The sequence below is a fragment of the Acipenser ruthenus genome, chromosome 10, assembly GCF_902713425.1.
Source record: "Acipenser ruthenus chromosome 10, fAciRut3.2 maternal haplotype, whole genome shotgun sequence".
NCBI lineage: Eukaryota > Metazoa > Chordata > Actinopteri > Acipenseriformes > Acipenseridae > Acipenser > Acipenser ruthenus.
Genome location: NC_081198.1, coordinates 10,726,199 through 10,748,515, shown reverse-complemented (window position 1 = coordinate 10,748,515; position 22,317 = coordinate 10,726,199). Strand labels below are relative to the sequence as shown.

The 22,317-nt window shown below is 35.9% G+C and overlaps 1 protein-coding gene across 5 annotated transcripts; it reads right to left on the bottom strand.

Annotated features, from left to right (window-relative positions):
- Positions 1-229: 229 nt before the first annotated feature.
- On the bottom strand, positions 230-21,802 carry LOC117413729 (sorting nexin-7-like). Of its 5 annotated transcripts, none has more exons than XM_059031706.1 (11): positions 21,596-21,800; positions 19,745-19,870; positions 19,023-19,133; positions 17,231-17,395; positions 16,772-16,970; positions 16,013-16,212; positions 15,514-15,600; positions 14,541-14,645; positions 11,265-11,417; positions 6,486-6,601; positions 230-1,384 (listed from the first exon to the last, which is right to left on the bottom strand). In XM_059031706.1, the coding sequence occupies exons 1-10, from the start codon at positions 21,716-21,718 to the stop codon at positions 6,527-6,529; spliced, it is 1,344 nt and encodes a 447-aa protein (XP_058887689.1). In that variant the 5' UTR covers positions 21,719-21,800; the 3' UTR covers positions 230-1,384; positions 6,486-6,526. The 5 variants fall into 5 exon arrangements, 4 of the variants coding, with proteins under 4 accessions (XP_058887689.1, XP_033878916.3, XP_033878924.3 ...); XR_009329659.1 differs by lacking the exon at positions 230-1,384 and adding an exon at positions 9,263-9,344 and having other exon boundaries at positions 5,974-6,601; positions 21,596-21,802; XM_034023025.3 differs by lacking the exon at positions 230-1,384 and having other exon boundaries at positions 5,974-6,601.
- Positions 21,803-22,317: the final 515 nt, after the last annotated feature.

The following is a 22,317-nucleotide window of genomic DNA, read 5'->3' as shown; positions in this document are numbered from 1 at the left end:
ATTTTTCAAAAAAAATATTTTTCAAAAAATATTTCCCAACATAAAACCAATGTCACCTTAAAATAATTGATTTTGAGTTTCAGTGTTTTAAAATAAAATATCAAGCAGAATGAAATTTCAATGTACCATTTATAATTCAGTAATATGAGAGAATTGGTCAGGGGTCTGAATACTTTTGCAAGGCACTATATATATATATATAAAATTATATTGCTACATGTTTTTGGAGTTTGTATTTCCAAGTAATGCTATGTTTTGGCAGTCATTCAAAGCAATCATGAAAAACCTTACTGTGTTCAAAACCATTTAAATTTAACTTACCCTTTCAGTTTATAAAAGTGGCTTCCTTTTCCCTTTAAATGAGATTTAATGGAATTGATTAAACACAGAGATACTTTTCATGAACCCAGCTGTAAAGCTTGCTTGTCAACTATAAACAGGACTAAAGGTGCCCACTTGAAGACCCCAGAGATGTACCCTACTTAGCTCAACCCAGACGGTTGTCATGCTGATGCGCTGCAGACCGCACGGAGCCAGCATCGCAGCCGTTGTATGTGGTGATGCGCTGGGGAGGCAAAATAAGCTGATTCCTGGAGCCAGCATTACACTTCAGCCATCAACACAAGGCAGAAGGATAGCTACATCATCTGATGGAAGGAAACGCAAACGGATGGAGATGCAGATGGATCACATTAGTTTGTCAGAGCTATACTGGACACTCCAAACACCATTAGCATTCTTTCCAGGGTGATCAAAGCTATACCATTGTGTTTTATTAATGGACACATTCATTTCATTGGTTATTAAACAGCTGCTTAACAGAGACTTGAAGCATGTTCTTTTGGTAGATGGGTTCTTCTGGCTGTCTTTCATCTTGATCCATACTGGTGAGGGAGTTTCCTTTCGATGTCCAGACCTGAATAGTTCAAGCTTACAATCAGCGTAACCATTTTGACGAAGTGTCACTGTATGTTCAGTTTGTGTGATGAAACTAGGGTTGTACATTTTGCTGTTTAAATGTTGTTGGTACACTACCGTGTGCCAAAGATATAAGTTGTTTTGATCTTGAAGAATTAGAAGAGGTGCTGTTTTGAGTTTTGCTGCACTGTCCAAGGTATATGACTTGGCTGTAATACCTTCTATTTGGCTACAGTTTGTGGTGTAATGTCTGACTGCTTGCTGGAGCAGGTAGTTTTTGTGGAAGATGGTTGGAATTCAAAACATCTTACAGACTGCTGGTCTGTCTCTCTGGTGCCCTTGCTGTTGGAGGAAGGATTCATGGTCGATAAATGAGATGCTATCACTATGTTGTTCTTATCAAGGCTTCTGCATTTCTGCTTCTCTGCAGATGAAGGGTTTTGGATTTCATGGAGATCAATCTAACCTGAAATAAAACACAGAAAGTTGTATTTGTTTGTTTCTTAGAATCACCCAGGACAGTTTTGATTGCACAAGGCTATGAACTTTCTAACACTAGCATTTTTATAAACATACATGTTAAAAACATAAGTGTAAAGGAATGCAACCCAATGTAATAAACCCCCTTTTTTACTTCTCTTTAAGTTCTAGAATCCTTATAATGTCTTTTGTTGAAAATGTAACACTATAGATGAAAAGTTACTACTGCTTCCTACTATCTAATCACTTTATGTGATGTAGTTCAAACACTCAAATGGTCTAGCCAACCAACAGACCTTGTGACCTTCTGCACAGGTACCAGGATGCAGAAAAAAAGAACCAGTGTTAATAAAGTAAAAAAGAGCTGAACCAACAATTACAGGTAGATTACATCAAATCCATGTAATCACTAAGCCAGTTTAATAATTAAAATTATATATATATATATATCTCCTTTTAGAGCTATAGGGTTAAAGGATGGCAGCAATTCTTTTCTAATTCAGAGGAGTTCCAGAGCAAGCACATTGGAACTGCTGAGCTGGGTTTGCCTTGCCAAGGCTATAATCAATCAGAAGCAATAACTAGAAATGTCAGATCCAGTAACACCCCCGTAGACACAGATCAACATATACTGCCAGCTGCCCTCTAGTAAGACATTATCACCAGAACAACACTGCATTGAGTATTTTATTGTAACATAAAAAGGAAACTAAATATTGCATAATCAACTAATTATAATGTTTTAGACCAGCCCTTTTAAAAAAAAAAAAAAAACAAACAGCCGATTGTTGTCATTCTGTGTGTGACGGGTTGATTCTGAAGTACAGTGCACAATATATAGTAGCTAATGCAGAAGTGAATTGTTCTGTTCATGAAGAATGCTCTGGTTTTCTTGAAGAATATGCTATGTTTTGGATTGCTATGTATTTGAATGTGCTGGAAAGGTTGATAAAGACAATTTGATTTATTTATCATGATTCTTTTTGGCATGATAAGGCTCAATTTATCTCTTATCTACAAAACTAACTCTAGGAAACAAACAGGCTAGTTTACATCTGCATAGACCAGGTCTTTTGGTATGCAAACTATGTGATGACTGCACCCCAATGTGACACAAACAGTTGACCATTAGGTTAAGGAAAATGATTTTATACTCTGATGTCTGAGCAGATTTAAGAGTTAAGATGATCAGACATCAGGCAATAACCATCTTTATTCTACACTTTCACAGATTTTATTGGACAGTTATACATGCCAGTCATAGTTTGACTTTTACATTAGGGGAGCAGAGGGCTGAATAGGTAGAGGTCTATCCTTATGGATCTTCAACATTTTAGGGCTATTTAACTTATCGAATCCTTTTTACCAATTGTCAGTGTTGTATGTTTACATCCTACGTGAAATCAGATGCAGTTTACTGTTTCCGATTGATCACCCTGCAATATTTTGTTCGCTGTTACTTAAGGCTTTGTCAGGTAGAGTAGCTAACGCGACTAAGAATCATTAAGCATACAAATAATAAATGTATGCATATAAAGAGAAGACCAGTTTCATGTAACTGCATTAATCTCTCATTGGTTTAGCAGATACATTTACATTGTCTAATATAGAAATATCAATGCACTCTTCTCCCTTTGGTTAGCATAAACGTCTGCTATGTTCTCTGGGATCAGCTTTGGTTTCCAGACAGTTATTGTACTCAATTTAATCTCAATCTCATTCACATTACACATGCAATACATGTGTAATTGCTGATACAAATAACATGATACAAGTTTTAACCTGCAGATTCTGACCCCGATTACTCAAAGCTTTTACATGTTGCAACTGCAGCTTTGTTTAATGTTGCATTAATATGAAATTTGACGATGTCATGGAGTATTCATGAAGTCAAGCAAAACATGGCCCCATCTGCCACATGAAGGATTATTATTATGTATCACAATAATAGCCTATTTATTAGAGAACACACCCTCCATTTTGCAATAGTTTAGCATTTCATTGTAAAGAAATAAAGTGCCTACAAACATATGCTGGGAATTCCATAATTGGTTTGCCTAGCAACTAAAGGCAGGTCTCACAGACAGCAAACCTAGAACAGTATGCAAGGATTGAAAACTGAAAGTAATCCCAACAGTCCTTCTGGAAGGAGTCTTTGTGCTACAAGCTATGTGTGCACATGTTACCCCAGAGGACTCATTAAGAGACTTTATTTGACGTAGCTTTCTGTCCGCAAAGAGCAAACACGATGCAAGTCCAGTATAAAAACACAGTTTCAACATTGACCCTTGACCTCTACATAGACTGCATCAGTGCATAACACAAGATCAACAGCCATCTTGAACATTGTAAACAGACCTTTATGGACCCAATACCAATAACAGGTTCAGATGTGCAACACCCTCAATTTAACAAGGATAATATAGAATACACCACAATAACCTTCCACCAAAGGATAATACCACAAACACAAATGTAAAAACTACAACTTTGCATTAATTATTTCCCTTTATTGAGTTTAATTTGTAAAAAAAAAAAAAAACACATTAAATGTGTGTAGTTGTCAGTTTGATCTCTGGCAATGAAATCAGTAAAAAGTAATTAACAGCAATAACCTTACCTATTTGCAGTTGTAAGACAAATTATAAACTGTAGGCAAGTCCTAATACAGGCATCTCTCCCTCTAATGCGAATTAGAAATTCTGATAAGATCAATTAGTTCAGGCCTCCAAGTAATCCGCAATTATCAGTTTAATATTGAATGTGTTTAAGGCAAGGTCAGTAACATCCTTGTAGATTTCGCAGGCATCATGTTGCACTCCAGATGTTTTTTTGTTTGTTTGTTTTTTCCCAGCTGAACATCTTATTTACAAACTAATATCAATTTAAGGCAATCCTGGCCTTTGTTTGCGAATTTCAGGCTTTCATTTAACTTATTCAAGCACTGGACTGATCTGTCTTCAGCCACTGTTCTAAAACAGTCCACAGGAATAAAAGGTGAAGGACATGCCTGAATGGAAACTTAAAAAACTCTTTTACATACACAGAGATGAAAGCGAGAAGTAAAAAAAAAAAAAAAAAAAAGCTGAAAAGTGGCAGGAATCTGGGATCCACTGTCATGTTGGATTTATTGCTCAGGAACCCAAGTTAAGATTCAGATTACACCTGAAATTAGAAAGTATACCAAATAATAAATTAATAAAAAATTGTGAGGGTCTGGAACCAACTCCCCAGTAATGTTGTTGAAGCTGACACCCTGGGATCCTTCAAGAAGCTGCTTGATGAGATTCTGGGATCAATAAGCTACTAACAACCGAACGAGCAAGATGGGCTGAATGGCCTCCTCTCGTTTGTAAACTTTCTTATGTTCTTATGTTCTTATAAGTGAACTTTAACTGCTGGTTTCACAAACCCTGAGATGCCAATACTTGAGCGCGAACAAAACAGCACCTGCCAAGCAAAAACAGTTTTTTTTTTTTTTTTTCTTTGACAGTCAGGACGGGTAAATACGGTCTGTGAAACCTGATGCAAGTATCCAGTCAAATAATGTTGAGGTAAATTAATAATAATAATACTGGACTGAGTAAAAGCAGAAAACCACCAATCAGCAGATATTTTTCATCTCTGCATACAAGACTGAAATGCATGGGTACTTGTGCTTTAATTAAATATGAATACTATGGGTAATCTTAATAAGAAAACGCAATCCATTCATTAAGTGCACTTCAATTAAAGCTTTGCTAAAATGCTGGCTTTAATCCATCTAGGAACTGAAATCAATCATGTATTGATTCTACAATTTATAATGGGAACGTCATACAAGAGCTACAAACTTGTCTTACTTGTGGCTAGTCCATACCCTTACCTAAAGCTGGTCTTTCTATGTATTTTAAATATAAACCATTGCACTGAAATAACATTAATGTGTTTTGGGTAGGCTACACATTACATTATGTAAAAATATAAATTTGTACAGTAGGCCAATACAGTACAGTAGTAAAATCAAATGAATATCTAGCGTACTTTAGCCTAATGGTAACACAAAATAAATCATGCTGCTGCATTGCACACATTGGGGTACAATGCAAACAAAAGATTATTTTAAATTGAAACTAAATGGTTTTAGGTTTTTTTAAAATTTTATTTTAATTATTATTTTTAACTTGGCCTACTTAGTAGCCTAGACAATTAACACGCAATAGATCATGGTCCTATACAGATGCCCAGAATGAGCTGAAGGGGTTACTGGCACATGTGTGCAGTCTATTGCTCCCAACACTCTGGGAAAACCAGAAATGTCATAGAAATTTAATACACCTTGACTGAAAATTAGGTACGTGTGTGTTCATCTCAAAAATGCATTGAGCACAACTGGCAACACACGAGAAAAAGCGGATCGGGAAATGCCAGCAACAATTGCGACTGTTTAAAACATGCTTTCAAAAGTCCTTAACAAATTGATGCAATTTTAGGTGTCGCAATTGCCCACAGCTTTAGTACATCTCATTACAATATTTTTGATAACACATTTGCTTCTCCACCCTGTTTTTGCGAATTACTGCAGGAACATATTCATTATTATTATTATTATTATTTATTTCTTAGCAGACACCCTTATCCAGGGCGACTTACAGTTGTATACAAAAAATACATATCAAGAATTACAGTACAATTAAGAGAAAGCTACAAAATACAATGACTTCAGTCCTAACAAGAGCAAATAAGCAAATAAGAACTGCGGCTGCAAAGCATTTGTTAAAATGATGCTAACAGCGTTGCGTTTAGTACATTTCACGCTACGCTTCCAACTGGTTTTTCAATGATTGCGACAGACGCAACACTTTAGTACATCTACCCCTATATTTACTCTTCAAATGCAGCCGCCACTGACACTTTACATATGTGTAGTTATTAAGATTTACTGATGGGAAAACAGCATCTTGATCCAATGTAAATATAATGATTGCAGAATATCCTGAGCCTACTTTATTTAAAAAAAAAAATGTTTGGCATCACCCTTAATCTGTAATATTGCATTAAAAATACAGGAAAGGAGGTCAAATTCAGTTAAATAGTCCTCAAGTAACCTGCAACACTTCTTTGGTCAGTTGAAAACCATCACGCTGTTTTAGGAATCTGTGTCTTTCTCCAAGTGAACATCAGTCTTCTGTGAAGTTAGGAAGGACTCCCATATTGCAAGGCACTGTGATTAATAAAATAAAGAAAGAAAGAAAGAAAAACAACACATTAGTATTTATAAATGGATTCCAACACGTGCAATTGTCTCAACCACACAGTTCCATATCTCATTTACCTCCACACTAATGTATTATGATATATTCTATGAAGCCGTGGAAACAGAATGCTATAGTGAAAAAAATATATATCCTTGTCCATACGTAGGTACGCACAAAAATATTTTTCTGTAATACACAAGTTCCTCCGTCATGACACTCCCTGGTCAGCAGCTTCATTTAAAAACAAACCACCACCACTCTCGTTTCAACAAGCACAGAACGGAGAAGAAATAAAACACTGAAAAAAAAACAAAAAAACATGGACATTCAACCAAACAACGATGAGAACTCTAAAACAATGAGGTTCAGACCAATAACAGAAGAATTTAAGGAGACATTTTTAAGAACATGAAAATGAAAATACAAGGAAAAAAAGATTTGAAGATATAAACCTCACAGAGTTCTATTTGCGTTAAGTGAGAGAAACAAGACAACTTCACCAGATACCTGAAAAACACCTTTCAAATTTCATCTTGTCAGTAAATAAAAGAAAATGGGGAAGTCTTTCAACAATGTCTAGATTTAAGCAACATAACCCAAAGAGGGATTTACTGTCTGTAAGGCCCATCTTATGCAGTTAAATGTGGTTTAGGGCTGGTAACATACTTGCGGCTGCACCACTCAAGACATATATTATTGTGTGATAATACAGTATATTGTGACCTATACATTATTCCATGTTGTTTTTGTACTTTACAGGCCATGTTATAGGCACCTGTGCAGCTTACAGAACATGCACAAAGGCACCACAGCTTTCAGGGTCTGGGCCTCGCGCCTCACGCACCGGAGGCTTGGGATGTCTCACTCCTACTGCACACCTTTTGTGTTATTGTAATGTGATGGAGGTGGCACTCCAAGCAGTCAGCTTTTCCAGCTAAGCCTTTTTACTAATCACTGTAAATGTGTATCTTCAAATACTGTTACATAAAATCTACATTTTCATAACAGTTATTATAATGCATTATGCAACTGACCGTGCAGACACAATGCTGTATATTTGGTAATAATTTTGTTCCTTTCAGTCTTAGATTAATATAAAACTAGACTTCTTGCAAAAATTCACCCTTGATTTAAAATACCATTTCCAGACAATTAATCATTCAGCTCCTTTCAATTTCATACCCAATTTCATTCACAAGCTCAGGTCTGCCCAGAGCAGGGTGTTATTTATTTGTCACTTAGCATGGTTTTGATTAATGGTCAGACTGTGCCCCACTGCCCTTCACTGATGCCACACGTTTTCAGGCTGTTCTGAATCTCTCAAATCCTGAATGGACCCAGAGCAAATTCAAAAGCTCACCAGCTGCCAAACTGTCAAAACAGTTTAAAATCAAGACATCCATTTACCACAAGAATTGTGCCCACTTCAGGCCTTTACCTCCCCTTTCTGGTGATGCCTGCTTTACATCAGTTAAGTTTCCCATTCTGTTTTGAGCAGTTACTGTAATACAACATTTTTGGTCAATCACACGATCAATGAATTGTTAAAACAAGTAAGTTCCCCCAAATAACGCAGTAAAACTAAATGGAGAGAATTTGCTTGAATGTGGATCATAAAACAACTCAGTATTATTTATATTATATATTAGTCTACATTTGCAAACTTTTTAAATAAAAAGACAAAAACAGCATTGATACATACAGTATTCAAGGTCACAACCCACCTACTGGACTATACAGTTTAAGCATTAAAAATTAATTAAAAGGTAGAGAAAAATTGTATCAAAATGCCTTTCAGTCTTGTTCATTTTCTCTATAACTGAAGATCTTATGTTTGATACAGTGTGTGAATGACTATAAAAGAACCTTTAATAAAATCATACCTCTGGTATTTTATCATCTTGCCATACAAAAAAAAATGAAAGGTGTTTATTTATTTCTTAACTTTACTTGTAAAGCACTTTACAAAATCTGATCTCATCTACCAGAGAGCCATATGGAGGTGCAGCTGCTTGAAGCCTTTCAAGTTTTGAGTTTCAAATGATCACAATCACACTGGAAAAGGTGCCTCGCCTTCATTAAAATTACAGTACCTAATCATCCAGAGGTGTTGTGCCTGGGCTTCAGATGCTGTTTCAGTTTTTCAAACTCGATGAACTAACAATTATCATAAAGCCTTTTGGTCCTGCTGACCTACTGAACCATTGGCTCAGCTTTCAATAACAGAAAGGTTCATTTAAATTTGGAATATCCTGATTTGGATTGATCACAGCTTCATGGATGGGAAGCCCCTGTTTTTTGCACAGACCTGCTAAGGAGCAGAAACACAAACAAAACGACACTGCTGTCCCACGAATGCCTATATCTTTAAATCTCAGCGTTTAGCTGTGTGTGTCTTCACAATCTCCTATGACAAACATGCTTTTACCTTTCCTTGTGAACAATCTATAAGCTGTGTGTAGCTCTGCTTCCAGAGCTGTAGCCATTTAATTGCCAATACTCATCATGCCACCTACCATTGAAAGGGTAAAACATGCTTTTAGGAATTTTCAGTTCCATTTCTGGTATCAAGCTAGGATGTGACAAGCCTGCTTTCTTACATACCCTGCTATGTCATTTTCAATCACCTGTGTATAAAAGAGCTTCTTCAGCAGGGTCCAAGAGTTTTTCTTAGTCTTCTTCCAACCACAGGCCCTATATTTGTAATACCTGTATTGCGAAAGGTCCATTAAACAGGGAAATAGCATATTAAGAACCCTGTTACCGGATTGCCTGGATCTACAGTATAAACATCTAAACATTTTGTAGGTGTTCCATCTGTCATTGATAATTGTGATATCCTCATTATCCAAAGACAGCATTTTTCTGACACAGCATTTCACTGTATTAAAAAAGGACATTATGCTTCCAAAAACTGTATAAATCCATTGTCCAAATGTCTGAAAAGACAATACTATACTGATTAAAAAAGAAAAATGCACCAAACACAAGTAGAGCACCATCAAATACTCAAGGCAAGCAGATGAACAGTGTTTATTAAATGATATCTTTATTAAGCGGGTACTTTTTAAAACAGATCCTTCTGGCAGCATTACTGTTGCTATGGAGAGTTTCCATGGCAATGCCCCATAGCTGCTGGTTTATATAGAGGCTGCACGTACAGTATGGATCACATACAGAATACAGGTTGTAAGAGTATCTGTGAAGATTTAGGAGAACTACAGAACACTACAAATTATATGTATATATAAATAAATTTGTTGTTTGATTTAAATATTTAAACTCTGGGCTCAGTGAGCTGCCACTGCCTTGTCTCCAAGCCTAGCAGGGGACATTGTTATGAAAAAAAATTCCAGATTCCCTTGAAGGTCTGCAGAATTCTGTGAACCATGACACTAGTCCAAGATTATTCACAAACAGCACACCATACTTTTATATTGGGGTCACATCAGCGTACATAGTCAATCTTTTAATGCATAAAACCAATTATATAAAAAGGAAAGACTCCCATGACATAGCAGTTTGAGCAATGGTGAACTTCTCAGTACTGCAGACCTTCTTCAAACACAAAACACAAACACATCTATGTATTTATAGTAAAACATTTTATACTCATTGTGGAGAAACCTTGTTCGACCGGCTGAATAAACAAAATGTACAGTAGACCTGTATTTGTATAGTCTTCAATGCAGGCTTCTCTGGAGCACTAATGTCACACAGAAGTAGTTTCAACCACTTGAATAACTGCCAAGGAAACATAGCTCAGTATGTTATAAGGAGAAGTGACCGACATATGGATAAATATACAAAAATAGGGCTGAAAGGACAAAAACTATTTTGAACAGCCACACACTGTTCACATACTAAAAAATGTTTAAGAGAATCCTAGAGGAGCACTAACCTAGGTCACCCATTTCAGGTTTGAGAAATTAATTACCACACCTCTTGGATCATTGAAGATATTCCAGGAAAGTGCCACATTCTGAAAACGTTGTCTGGATATTATTCTACGCAAACAACAGTATAGAGTCCTCTTGTGGTCAACTCATAAACTGCAGTCATATATACTGCAAAACTATCAAAAAAAAGAATGACATTCCACAAAGTTCCACATATACACTTTTACAGGTATCCAGAACTTTTAAATACCACATTTTTTAGCTTAAATTCAAACCTTATAGTTTACAAGTATTCTGTATTTCAGTGTAGTAAGGGCAGCAGTGTGGAGTAGTGGTTAGGGGTCTGGACTCTTGACCGGAGGGTTGTTGGTTCAAGCCCAGGTGGGGGACACTGCTGCTGTACCCTTGAGCAAGGTACTTTACCTAGATTGCTCCAGTAAAACTGTATAAATGGGTAATTGTATGTAAAAATAATGGGATATCTTGTAACAATTGTAAGTCGCCCTGGATAAGGGCGTCTGCTAAGAAATAAATTAGAACTATTCCATTTGGTGACTCGCCTAAGAATATTTTAATTATAATAATCATTCTACAATGCACAGCACAGCCTCAACAAACCATTTTCTTCAAAGCGTAGATACTGGCTTAGACTGAACGTCATGTACTGCTGATGCTTTTTATTCTTTTGTCAGAAAAAAAACCAAATACACTTTTTAAATGTATGTCTCACCTTTTTGTAATAATTCATATTCGTGTCAGCCATGTCCACAAATGCTGATTTGACATCACTCTGCATGTTTCTTTTCCACCTTTCCCAGTCCACTTTCAGAGTGTTGTTAGCACACTCCACTTTATCTTCCAGCCTTCCAATCTCTTCCTTGAGCTGGGTGGCAGAGAGAAGAAGCTTACATTGTACTTCTTTATGAATGCATGTGTTTGTTAATATATCAAAAAATTTTTTAGCATTAGGGCATTTTCTAAAATCAGCTTGCTAACCCAAACCAAACACTATACATCAATAACAGAGCACTGGAGGAAAGAACAGGAGCTGGAGGGAGAGCCATGGTTAGCACACTGATCATTAGTTTTGTTAGTTTAAAAAAAAAAATTCTCTATTCAATACAATAAAATACCTTTGTAGTTCCAAATGTAGCTAGGATATTTATACACCTACAACTATGCATCACACAGAAATACCATGCTTCTATATTGCACTAAATAAGCCCATCCAGTGAACTTAAAATGACCATCTCAACCACCACCATTTAATTAGACAAGGTTTAAAACAGATATGCATTAAACCACAAGTAGTCACAGCATTAACACTAGTCTCTGAAATGGAGCAGGAGACCCTGCCCAGATACTGATGAATCTTGCCGCTCCAATCGATGGCTTGGGTTGTTTTCAAAATCCCCAGTGGAGGAAACACTGCCAATTAGTAACAGTGATTGCTCAGGACTGGCAAAATAACAAAACACGCACACACACAAAAAAAAAAAAAAACTTTAGCTCATTTTCAATAAACGTATTATTTTTAGGTACCATATTCATAAAAAATAAGTCGAAAAATGACAAGCACTCAAACACAAGCAATCCTGTTTTCATGTTTTATTTACAAAAAATAATTCAAATAGAAAATTAAACACAAAAGCTGAATATATATAAAAAGAAAGTGACAATTCCAGATCAAAGCTATTTGGCGAGTGCTTGGCATTTTTCTACTTTGTTTTATTATTGATATCTTGTGCCTTTAGCCCCCCAAAAAAACTTGACATACAATTTTTACTGCATGTTTTAATCTTTTAACTATTGAATATTCACACTCACACACAATGTAAACTGCCATTTAAAATAAACATTACATATATGAACTCTTAATATAAAGTAATCTAGTAAATATCAGGCAGAGAACCGAAATATTATAAGTGCAGCTTCTCTTAAACTGTAAAATCGGTGTTGTAACACTTATGGATTTCAATAATAATAATAAACAACTAATAGATTCTTATATATCTCATTGGGTAATTAAAATCAGCTTTACTTTAAATCTGATAACAGATCATTGGAAAATGATGTAAAGAGAAATCTTGTATAACACTTAAAAAAACCCCATACTGAAACCAGCTTTTTTTCAATTGCTGTGCTAGGGTGAGGCTTGGCTTTGACTGAACTGCCATCTAATGGTTACCAGTGTTATAGCATTAAGAAGAAATACTGTCCTAACTTACAGCCCATGCCTTCTGAAGCACCATTCTTTATTCAGCTCTTACTGACACTATTACAGTCAATTACACTTCCCTAAATGTGGGTTCAGAAAAGACCAATTTGATTCTTTAAATATGAATACACAACTGAGGCTTCAATAAAATTAGTAAGACAGTATACGAATAGCGTAACATAAGGAGACACAAAGCAAAGACAAAACACCAAGCTAAAGCACAACACTGTCTACCCAAGAATGCCAGAATTCAAAACACTGAACGCAAGGTAACAGCATGCAATAGTGATATGCTGATTAACCGTATGTTCAAGATGTTGGGTAGTTATACGTCTTTAAAAAAAAAAAAAAAAAAAAAAGGTTAGTGCAGTTAAGCATGCCAATACCCTATCCTCAATATACTTCCATAGGAGTTAAGCACAAGTTAAGGTCACTCAAATTAAATTTAAAGCTTTGATGCCAGATTTGTGCTACAGTACATGTCTATGCTCACTAAAAGATCTTAAGGGAAAGCTCACACTGCCCTGTGGACAAATTCACCACAGAAATGAATACACCACAAGTGAATGGATTTCCTCTCCAGAAAGCCACTGCCTTCCACATTTGATCACAGTCAGCACAGATTGCTTAACTTAGCTTAACTCAGTTTTTTGCAGATAGGGCTCTTAGCGTTTGAGTGATGGTAAGACTAAGGTTTTGACAAACCTCATATATAGTCAATATGCAAATCTTACAGAATTAGAAAATGCTCCCCATTCTTTTATATATTTTTTACAGTCAGCACTCAGATATCCGTTACCCAGATACACTTCAGTCACGTTTTACCGCCCTTGTATTAAGAATAAAATCAATCCCCATTATATATATATGCAAGAAATGAATGCACTTATCTGTCACACACGATTTCTGACTCCGTCACCAGTTTTCTGATACAAAGCCCATCTCTTCAGTGTTAAAATGTACTTCTTTATCCATCACAGCCCACATTTTTTTCCATTTTTTTCTTGCATTCCAAAATCAGTCTGTCTTTATTGTGCAGTTACACAGCGCTTCGTCCAATTTCACACAACGAAAATCATTAAACAGTTTTAGAAACTGTGATGCATTTTTTTTTTTTTTTTAATCTGTGATCTTTAGTTACTTTTGTGTATTTTCATTTGCAAGTGAACTGTGACATTAGGGCCTTATCGAGCACTATATTCTGCAATTTTGAATACTAACTTTGGATACTGGTGTCTGATTTTAAGCTTTTGCTAATTTGCATTGCCTTTTACATTTTACACACTTATGTGCATGGGTAACATTTTGATTTATTTTTGCTGCTGGGTTGTTAATGGGGAATTTTACATACTTATACAATACGTACCAGATTTAAAAGTATGTAATGTATTACAGTCCACAGGTTGTCTCTTTTGACAAGTGATATTTTCAGAATCATATCGTTCAGAATTAAAATACTTCAGTTGAAAATATAGTACTGTACCAACAAAATCAACTATAGTACATCTAAATGGAAGCCTGCTAATTATAAAACACAGTCCTTTCAGCGAAGTATTTTTGACATTGTATCTTTTTTGTGTTCCCTGAAAAAACAGACAAGGGTTGGAACGGGCCAAAATTAAATAATCAAATATGCGTCACACTCATTTAACCGTCACTGAAGTCAAAATTTTACAGGGTTGGATATGCGAGTGCTGACTGTATATAAGTTTTACCATCTCCAATGTCAATTATATGAAATGAAAGACAAATGCTGCAGCTGTCCAGCAAGAGTGAGTGTCACCGTACCTCTTTCATTTCACAATCAAGTCTCTGCTCCTTCTGCTGTTTGGCTTCTTCTGTGTTTTTGCCGAGGAAACCCCCAAACACAAAGCTTAGATCAGTGTGCTTCAGCTAGTGACACAGCGGATGTGTTAATCTTTAGTAACACTGTAAGCTCAACTGATTTATATCAATAAAGTACAGTGTACAAGGTGATAAATAGGTATGACAGTTCAGCAACATAGGGAGCAAATGCAAAGGCTAGCAGAGATGGGTAAGGTGAGCATTACAAATGCATCAGGGTCTTTTTTTTTTTTTTTTTTACAAAGCTTCAACCCGTCACTTATTTTTTTAAGATAAAATACAGATTGTCACCAAACTGGTCTAGACCGCCAAATTCTTTATTAAAAGTCTAGAACATTAATAAAAAAAAACATTCTTTATTTCATTTAAACATTTTGAAAGAACTTTAAATAATGCTGCTACAGAATACTTTCAAAACTCAGCTTGCTGAACTGCTCTACCCAACTTTATTTCTTTTTTTAAACCATCCTGTATGCACGCACACACACACACACACACACAAACACACACACACACGCGTATAGTTTTGCATCAAAGTATTTGGTCATCTATTTTAATAATAATAATAATACTACTACTAATAATAAATACATTTTATTGCATGAAGGTTATAAAACTGATTTCCAACTTATTTCAAACAAGTTGACACAATTGGTAATATATACGATTTGATTGTCCTCTACAAACTATGTAAGAACTTAAAGCAAAAGAAAAATTGACATAACCTTGCTTTCAAAGTTTTTAAAAATACATTTATTGTTTTTTGCACCTTTAAGTGGATTTTTAAATTAACCAGTGAACTGTACCAGATCCAAAAAGTTTATTACCAATGTGATGAATGTGTCTGGATTTGGTGAAGTGGGGAAGTGATTCTGTACAGGACATCAGAATTTGGAAAAACAAAAATAGAACTTACATTTTCCTTGTCTGCTTTCTTACTGGCTAGAGCATCAACTTTAGATTCGTATTCCGCTTGAATGTTGTCTCGTCTTCTCAGTACAGCCTAAAAAATGAAAGCTTGTTACCATGGCGAAAAACACTTGAGCAAATCAGAATAAGCTAATAGTAAAACTAATTGTTCATTTTGTAGTTCGAAATATAAACCGAATCATTTATAATGACATAAATACAAGATACATACAATTATGCTGCATTTTAGTCATCATAAGCAAAACTTTTCCATTAGCCGATGTGATTGCAAGTGCTGATAAAAATCAAATTTTCCTAATTACGCTCACAATTAAGTAAAAATAATTACCAGGGGTATGCATAACATTTAAATTGGACTTTAGTGGCAAGATCTCATTCCACATTACTATATATGACTATGCATTAAGACTAAGTTGAATATGCAGTACATTCCCATTCATACACTATACAATGGATACATAGCTTTACCAACAAAACAAGCCTACCTTCAAGGTTTCTGCACAGAGGACATACTCGTGTAGGATGGGAACTTGGTTTTCAGAGAGCCCAGCCACTTGCTCCTCTGTCACTTTGCAACAGTTGTCAATGCAGCCAGCTATAGCTTTAAGAGGCTCCACTAGTTGATCTTCAGAGCCTGACCACAGGGTGTACACAGGGCCACACTCCTTCATTCCCTCCAGGTACTCTACAATATCAGTGGACACTGGTGCTTTAAAAAACAATCTCACTAAAGCAAATGTTTAAGAATTCCACCAGCAACTTTCAAATGTGCAAAACAGACCACTAATTGAATTACACATGGCAATTACATTCCTCTTTTTGCAGTTTATTGATGTCAGAAGTTTCCAATGTGTTTAAAAGAAGTTTTGTAATGTATTCTTTAACAAAACACACCCAAAGCTGCCACAAAGCAGTTGTATGATTGTGTAAATGCAGCATAATTAAAATTGTTTTTTCTTGTTTGTTTGCTTAAATAATTGGAATGTCTTCATTTTGGGTAAACTATGAAATATGATCTATTCAAATGCAGACAGTGCAGTGATCTGACATGAGATCATTGTACCGTCTCTTAAAATCAACAACTTAAGAGCGACTACACCGTCTCGGGTGGAATGTTGTGGATCACCATATAAAAAAAAAAAAAATGTCTTTCTAGACTACAGAAGAAATGTATCATTTTTAAATTTCTGAGTTACATATTTCTAGATCAAATAATGGCACAATCTAAAACTCAATTTTCCTACCCTTTTGTTCTTTGACAATTCTCTGAGCGATTTTATCCAGCATGCCCATTTTCTGGCTGAATGTCTCCACATAGTCATTCATAGCAGTAAACTCCTCTGGGCGGTTCTGAACTCCTCGGACTGAGGCAGCGACTGCCCGCACAGTCTCCCCCATTCTGCTGAGCAAGCCAGGGCCCTGCTTCTTGTGGGAGGCCAGCTCCTAGATGAACAACACAAAGCGCAGGAGAAAGAACAAGCGATAATACTTTTTGCATTGCGATTGTCAGTTTGAGTTGTAGAAACCAAACTATAATTAATTAAAGGATAATAGCACTGCTGCATCGTGTGAAAGTAAAAATGAAACACCCATGTCATGTATCCAAGTGGCTTTATTGTTGTTTTATTCTCTCATAATCTCTATTATTCACCACACTTCAACAGAAATCAGAAAAGATATTAAGGTTTCATTCATAAATTTACCCAGGCTTGAGCTGTGAGAAAAACTTTGAAGTCCTCATTAAAAGACAGAATAGGATGATCTGCAATTCTGTTCACAAATTTATGAAGTGCTTTTCTGCGTGTCTCAATGAAATCATCATTAAATCGTTCCATCATTCCCTTCATCACAAACTTCTCTGGCAATGGCTAAAAGAAAATGAAACAAGTAAAGTTAATACACAGTACACTGTCATTTGTATTTATGCTGCAAGATTAAGTTGTCAAATGCATTCTTTTTTTTTTTTTTAACAAACACATAAAAAATATAGTAGCCATTTTCATGAAGTATTGTCTAATACATATCAGTTATATACTGTGGGTCCCATGAAACATCTCCCCAGTACTGCGGTAGGCACGTTAACTGATACCGCAGCATGTCAACTACATGTGTGAAGAATTCCCTTAAGAACCGCCAGGTGGAGCTGCTTTTTTCACTTACGCACTGAACACTTCATCACATTTTAAACAGCAAGTTAAACTAATTATTTTACATGACAAACAATATATATTGATGGAAGAAAAAAGATTGTGAGAATTACTTAAAACCTAAATATAATATAAAAGCAACACAAGTTGGCCTTTCTTTGGCTTGAAAACAAAATTTCTATTTTGACCATGATTTAGATACTAATTATTTTCCCTGTCTGTTTCTCAAATTAAATAAAAAATCTCTCGAGTCAGTAATAATGCTGTGCGGATAAACTGAGGATGATTAAAAGACAACACCTAAAAGATTTGCAAGAAGGTCCAATTAAACAAAATGATTTATTATATTAAAAAGTATACCCTATGTTACATTGCTGCAATGCTTATCGTGAGGTCAGCGCTGTGACGTAGCGGGTGGGGATTGTATACCGGTTTCATGTTCTGGGGTCCCACTATACCCACGTCCAACACTGGAACATGATTAGTTCCGTAACACCTATCTTCAAAAGCAACTGTGTGGGAGGTGAAGTCACTTTATTTTACCTGCTGCAGGCTGGGGTGGGGCATGGTTTCGGCACTTGTATCCCTGAATAGAAATGATGGGGATTAAAAAGTACTGCATTGATCATTACACAATACAAATCTGTAGACCATTTTTTATAAATGTATTCTTTTGTGTACCGAAACATTGTACCAGCCCTTGTCATTTGCTTCCAATTTGAACTGAAACATTGTATTTCAACCACTGTGTGCGTGATCTGAGACACAATGTTGAAATTTAAAACAAAACTGATATAGAAGTACTCTGGTTTGAAAAGAGGCTTTTAAATTTAAAGCCACCACGATATAACAAAGAAGCAGCTGTGTAGTATACGTTTTATAAAAGCAATGCAGAAAACATCCACATTTACAAAACAACACGGAACTAAGTGCAGTCTTTCTCTTGGATACAATGTACACTACCATAGATATAAGAACACTAGATAGCACACACAATTCTTAAACTCAGAGCTGTATTCAAACTGGGCAGCCTCCTTACCTGGGGAGGTTCCTTCAGTACAATGTTATAGATAGGACTGGACAGATACACTAGCTCTGTTGTAATAAAATGTCTCTCTGGCACACTGCTGCAAAAAGACTGTACTGATTTTACACTGCAAACTACACTAGGTTTTAACCACAGTATACTGTGACGCGCCTTGAGTTACTGTGAGTTTACCGCGGACCGTGGAGATTTTCCAGGGGACCCACTATATATAAAATAACAGTAATTCTTTTTACAATTAAAATAATACACCAACTAAATATTAGAACATTTGTTTTAGTAAGTTCAGTAAACTGTGCATACATTTATAATTAAAGTAGGATGTGCCTCTTCAAGTTTGCCTTTCAACCAAAGGAAATCTTGATAACGCCTACGAACTTCATATTCACTGGAGTCGAATTCACTGCGAGTTGTCTGTAACAAAGGACAGTGATTTTTAGATAAAACCTAGCGTACTGCCGAAGGGATTGTGCGATCTCCTATACATATTACATAGGAAATCCATATTTAATTACAAAGAATGAGGAGAGTGCAAATAGAAATGTATTTTACAAAGCAATCTCAAGATATCGGTAGGACATTCACTTTGACAAACTTTTTAACTTGAGGAACTGAGATTATTATTATTATTATTTATTTCTTAGCAGACGCCCTTATCCAGGGCGACTTACAATTGTTACAAGATATCACATTATACATTATTTCACATTATACAGATATCACATTATTTTTACATACAATTACCCATTTATACAGTTGGGTTTTTACTGGAGCAATCTAGGTAAAGTACCTTGCTCAAGGGTACAACAGCAGTGTCCCCCACTGGGGACTGAACCCACAACCCTCCGGTCAAGAGTCCAGAGCCCTAACCACTACTCCACACTGCTGATGAAAATAAATTGATTTTTTAAAATCATCAAATTTATGCATATTACACATTTAAACACGGCCACAAACCGCTCATTGGCAGAACGCTTTTTAGGGGAACATTATCAGCCCCACAAACACATTTGAGCTAGTCTTACCTTTGTTATAACCCTGTAAGTAACGAAAGTCTCTATGGATGTGACGTGGTTCTCCGGGCAGTCTACTGTGATGAACACATCTTTAATGTCTTGCTCTTCAAGCTTATACTGGTTTATTAAGGCATCCTGAACTTACACAAAGACAAAGACAGTTGTCATGGCTATCCAAATGTTAATTACATATTTTTTTAAAAGTGACATTTTCAATACATTTCATTTCATGGATGCGATTCTACAGCTGCTGTACTAGCGCATGGATTGTGCATTACAGCAGACAGGCATAGTCTACAATCATTAAATCACAGAGATAAGGAAAACACTCCACTGGGTGCAGTACGAGACAGCAAAACCTGCCAATTGTCATATCCTTTTGTAAACATCAGACCATTTCCCCTACAGCAGCACATTGGTAAACAGGTTAGCCCTGCATGGACTGGATACTCTGCATTTGGTTGACTACAGAACATTTACAAAATACTGTATATCATGGTAACATTGTAGTCATTCATCCTGATGAAAATGGATTACCTTTTCCATACCGATGTGAATACTGTTTAAGTTCTGTGTGAACAGCATCATTTTCAATAGGGTTTTTTTTTTTTTTCTGCCGATGCACTTTTCTCCAACAGAACGGATGCCCTTTGTACAGCATTTTGTTCTTTAATAATGCCATCCTGTTAGAACAAACTGCGTTTTCTGTGTTGTCAGCAAAACTTAATTTGCCTAAACAGTGATTCATATAACATCATAACTCCGTGAGGAACAGCAGCATGATGAAAGCTGATGAGCACTCCGCTGTGTTGTATTGACATACCAACATATATTACCGTAACAGTCAGTAAGCTTCAGCAGTAAGATTTAAATTACAGTACACTACATACTGCAGAACCTGTGATCTAAGGAAGTCTATACATGCCAAATAAAACACGAAACTGCACACACATTTAAATTGGATGAAACCCTTTTATAGTAAACACACCTATACCAAACGCTTTTGAAAACAATGTGCCACTTGCTTCACGGGCCTACCTCAGAAAATCATTCTGAAGCATTGCGCATCTTTTCTTCTCACATATTAAGTTATACTGAGCCAACAACATATTTTTCTATTGTATTATGCATCTCTATACAGCAATCAATATTCCTCCAAAAATGAGTTATTGTTCAAAATAGCATCATCACACCGATATTAAAACATGTAGTGCTTGTAACAATAATATTTTACTCAGTTGAAAGTATATCAACATCTTAAATTTGAGACATGCAGTATGTAAATAACGTAATCCAAACAAGGCAACAACTGAAGACAAAAGTTTAAATGCGAAACTTTTACGTTGGAAAATGACAGAATCCTCTTACGCGTTGTTTTTTTTGTTTTTTTTAAATCTCTCAGATTTGAAACAAGGGCAGAGGTTACCATGCTATAATTTGGAATGCTGTTTTCAATGTAGCAGGCGTTTTTTATATATATCTGGTGCTGGTGAGTATGTTGAGGTGGTGAACTTCCTGTGCCCTGTTTATGTCGTACGGGCGTGACAGCAAGAAGAGCATAAGAACTTTGGAACTTTGAACTTATTACAGTTCTGTTACAATGAGCCTTCCATGGACTACGACGGGACACAGTATGTGTTTTTTTGTTGTTGTTACTATTATCTCCACATAAAATCGAATATTTAATCCCCCAATATAGCACACCTTTTAAATAAAAAAAAAGCACCGTGTTTAATTTTTTTTAATCGGTGCACAAAGTTTTTTTTTTTTTTTTATCGGTGCACTTTTTTCGGAGTCGTGGCAATACGGCTCATTAACTCTTGTTTACAAAAAAAAAAAAACGATATATATTGTATCTACCTTACTGAAAACTTCCAAGTCGTCATCTTCGTCTAGTTCTAGCATGTGTTTGGACAGGTCAGCTACAGTTTGTGCAAGGTTACCGTTGACCTGAGCTGAAGAAGTTGTACTTTCACTCTCCATACCTGCCCGCTTTTTGAGTGTGGCAAACTTATATAGAAACTTCAGGATCTGTATTGCAGCTAGCCTGTCTCACTGCGCAACTGCGGAAACTTCGCAGACAGGAAAGAAGCAATAAAGTAGGCGAGTTGGTGTTTTGGAAATCGCAGCATAATATTACCATTACGTTTTCAAAGCCAAGCATTGTATTTTTATCATGACGCTGTAACACAGACTATAATGGACATGCTACTGTCGGTATTGAATTTAAACTAGGCCTACTGTAGGCTTTTGATTTTCATAAAAATGCAAGTGCAAACTAGAGAAACAATGCAGATACGTACTTGATTTAGATTTATCTGAACCAGTGATTCCCATGCGGTTTGTGGACCACATGTGGTCCGCAAACAACTCCTAAAATTCGGTTATGCAGTTTTTGCAAAAGCTACACAATCACACGTTGTGCTACTACAATATACATTACTAATCAACATAAGATATGTATGTAGTCTCCCATTTTTCTTCGTTATGTGTTTTCTTTTTATTATGTGTGTGTGTTTATAAATTAATATATACAGCTCTCTTTGATGCAATAATATCAAGCATCACCTTCAAATCCGCCA